This window comes from Capricornis sumatraensis, chromosome 19 (assembly GCF_032405125.1).
Source record: "Capricornis sumatraensis isolate serow.1 chromosome 19, serow.2, whole genome shotgun sequence".
NCBI lineage: Eukaryota > Metazoa > Chordata > Mammalia > Artiodactyla > Bovidae > Capricornis > Capricornis sumatraensis.
In genome coordinates, this window is record NC_091087.1 from 25,839,999 (window position 1) to 25,843,039 (window position 3,041).

The window sequence follows — 3,041 nt, forward strand, 5'->3', positions numbered from 1 at the left end:
TGAAATTAAAAAGGACATTATAAATGTGGGAGGGGGTACAAATCTTTCTCTGTGATTGAGAAAGAGACAATGTGATGGAGCAGAGACAATGGTGGACACGAAAAGCTCCGTGGAGATTTTCTAAACTATATGTATTTATATTCATCACATTATGCTTCAGCACATATGTGTGCACCACACACTCAGGCCATGCAGTTTCTATGACATGACATCAGCATTGGCAGTACTGTCAATTGCTACCCCCTCAAACTGCTCACTGAAGAATATTTGAAAAGAAACTTTCCCCTTTACGAATAGGGTCACCCACTAATTTTTGCTGTCTTGATCAGAAAAAAAGAAAAGAATAGGAAAAAGGAAAAGCAGGCTAACATCACCTTTAAGGCTGGCAGGACCACGCTCTTCTCCTTGCAGAATAAGGACCTGCTGCTTTGATCACTGAGGCAGAAAGGCCACATCACTGTCCCTTACCAACACTGCAGACAGATGTCTTCAAGGTCTTGTGGTTTTTTTCCCTAGATCCTTTTTAATTTGCCCAGAGAGGAGCTGGATTGGTTAAAACACTTCTGTTAAGACACCCTCTAGGCAGCAGATAATTAGTAAGCCTGGGAGAATTCTCCAGTCAATCTCTGGTGGGGTTGTGCAACAGGTTGGGTCTCAGAATCTAAGGTCTCTGCTTCAAATTTCCTGCTTGACATTATTGACCTCTAGGAATTTTATTTAACTTAAAGGGGACGTGCATTGTACAGCCCCCTCCACTAGCAGAAATGAGGACTTATCTACCCCCAACACCCATACACCCCCCCATAAATACACCAACTAAGTTACTCCCAGGGGAACAGACACATTTTGGCAATGAGGCCCCTCCAGAGGCCCAGGGTGTGAACAGCTGCACAGAGGGCTGTGTGCTGTGGAGTCAGCACTTCAGAAGGCGGGAGGGGGCAATGGATCAAGAAGGAAGGAGTCTCAGGTCTTGATGGATCAGAAGAAGGAAAATAGGGAGAGGTGGTCAGGACACAGGAGACAAGAAAACCAGGAAAGGGCCAAAAAACAGAAAATGTAGAAAAAATGAGAGAAGCAAAAGAAAGAAACAAAAGAGAATGTGGGCAACCACACAAGACAGGAAGGAGACAGAGCAGAAGGAGAAAAGGAACAGAAAAGAGAGTGAGATGCATGGGGAAGGATGTGAGGAGGGAGAGGGGAGCCAGGAAGAGGACATCAGAGGACGTCAGAGCTCAGTGAGGATACCTTTGTGAGCAGAGGATCAGGGCTTTCTAGACTGCTCCTCAATCTCTACAGAGAGCTTGTGGGCCCAGTACCCCAGGTCGGCCACATAAACCAGCAAGTTGATGGCTGTCAGGACGGCCACAGCCAGGCGCTGGTCCCAGGCGCACATGAGGTCATTCATGCAGCTCACATCGCTGGACCGCTGGGGCTGCCCGCCGAACTCCTCGCTGAACTGATAGAGCGGCCAGAGGACAAGAGCACTGATGTAGAGGAGGACGAAGAGCACAGTGAGCACAAGTTGTAAAATGGTGAAGGGGATGGGCAGCCTGTTCTCCCAGTTGCCCAGATTCAGCAGGATGGTTACTGCTGTTGGGATGAAGCAGAAGGAGTACACAGCCACGCACCACACCAGGGCCGGCTGGTGCAGGTATAGGGAGGCGTTGCTGAGGAAGGCAAAGATGACACCAGCCACGAAGGTCTCCAGCACATTCAGCAGGCCGGGCACGGTGTGCATGTAGCAGGGGATCTCTTTGAGCTTGTAGAAGTTCCACGTACCTGCCATTTCTATGGCATAAAGCACTGAAGCGACGCAGGAGAATGCAGTGGCAGCGATGGCCCGGTCCCACTCAGGGCCATGAGGCAGGAACTGGACGTAGGTGATGGAGTAGATGATGGAGGCTGAGAGGCAGATGAGGGTTGTGTAGCAGGCGAAGGTGACGGGAAAGTTGTACCAGTAGAAAGGAAAGCGAGGCTGGAGATCATTTACCTCAACTATGGCTATGAATAGGGTCACAGTGAAACAGATGCACCAGAAGTACATGGACCAGTTACCTACGTCCCCTCTCCAAATGCCCATGTCAGCCACCAAGGAGAATGCCACGCAGGTGGAGAGGAGCTGCGGCACGCGGAGGAACCAGAACACTCTCCTCACGTAGAGCCAGTATGGGAGTGCTGCCCTGGTGGCCATGGTGTTATGAATGTCTGGCCAGTCACAGTCACCGGTCTGGCAGTGGTCTTCACTGAGGACTCACCAAAGAAAAATCCACTTCCAGAGGATCAGACACCTACAAACGGCTCAGGGCTCTGTGACAGCTGAGGCTCAGGATCTGCGGAGTTGGAACCAATGGCCTCAGATACTGGGGTAACAGCACAGCTGCTCCAGAACGGTTCTCCCCACCCATCACCCTTGGCCTTGTCAGGAGACTTGTCTTATCCCAAAGCTCCCAGCTAGTTGTGGTCTAGCCCTCAAACCATGAACACTGTGGATCTCTCTAAGCTGGCCATTATCTATGGAGACACAGAGACGGATGGTCCTTATCGTTAATCCCAACCCTTCAAGTCTCTCAAAATTGAAAACGAATATTTAAAAAATTGTTTGGTAACAAAATTCAACCCAAAGAGACGTGAGACAAATTATGATCTTTTTATATTTTACTTAATGTGACTGTTCAAAAGTTCAGTTGCCGAAACACTAATGTGTATGATTACAAGGTGCTTTCAGACCCCAGTGGGATGTGATGTCATGTAGAGTAGATGTACTATGTCACCTGTCTGGAGCTGAAAATTCTGACTTCTAGAGAATATCTGACTCCAGGGGTTTCAGAAAAGGGACAATGGAGTGTCCTTTTGACTAACCCCATTTTACAGATGAGAAAACTAAGGTAGGGGAATTAAGTCCTTCCCTAAGATGGGCTTCCCTGGTAGCTCAGAGGTTAAAGCATCTGCCTGGAATGCGGGAGACCCAGGTTCAGTCCCTGGGTCGGGAAGATCCCCTGGAGAAGGAAATGACAACCCACTCCAGTACTCTTGCCTGGAGA

General features: G+C 49.0%; 1 protein-coding gene across 1 annotated transcript; it reads right to left on the minus strand.

Moving 5' to 3' along the window:
- Positions 1-1,261: 1,261 nt before the first annotated feature.
- On the minus strand, positions 1,262-2,191 carry LOC138095484 (myeloid-associated differentiation marker-like). Its single transcript, XM_068991518.1, has one exon. It carries the CDS (start codon positions 2,189-2,191, stop codon positions 1,262-1,264), a length of 930 nt encoding a protein of 309 aa, XP_068847619.1.
- Positions 2,192-3,041: the final 850 nt, after the last annotated feature.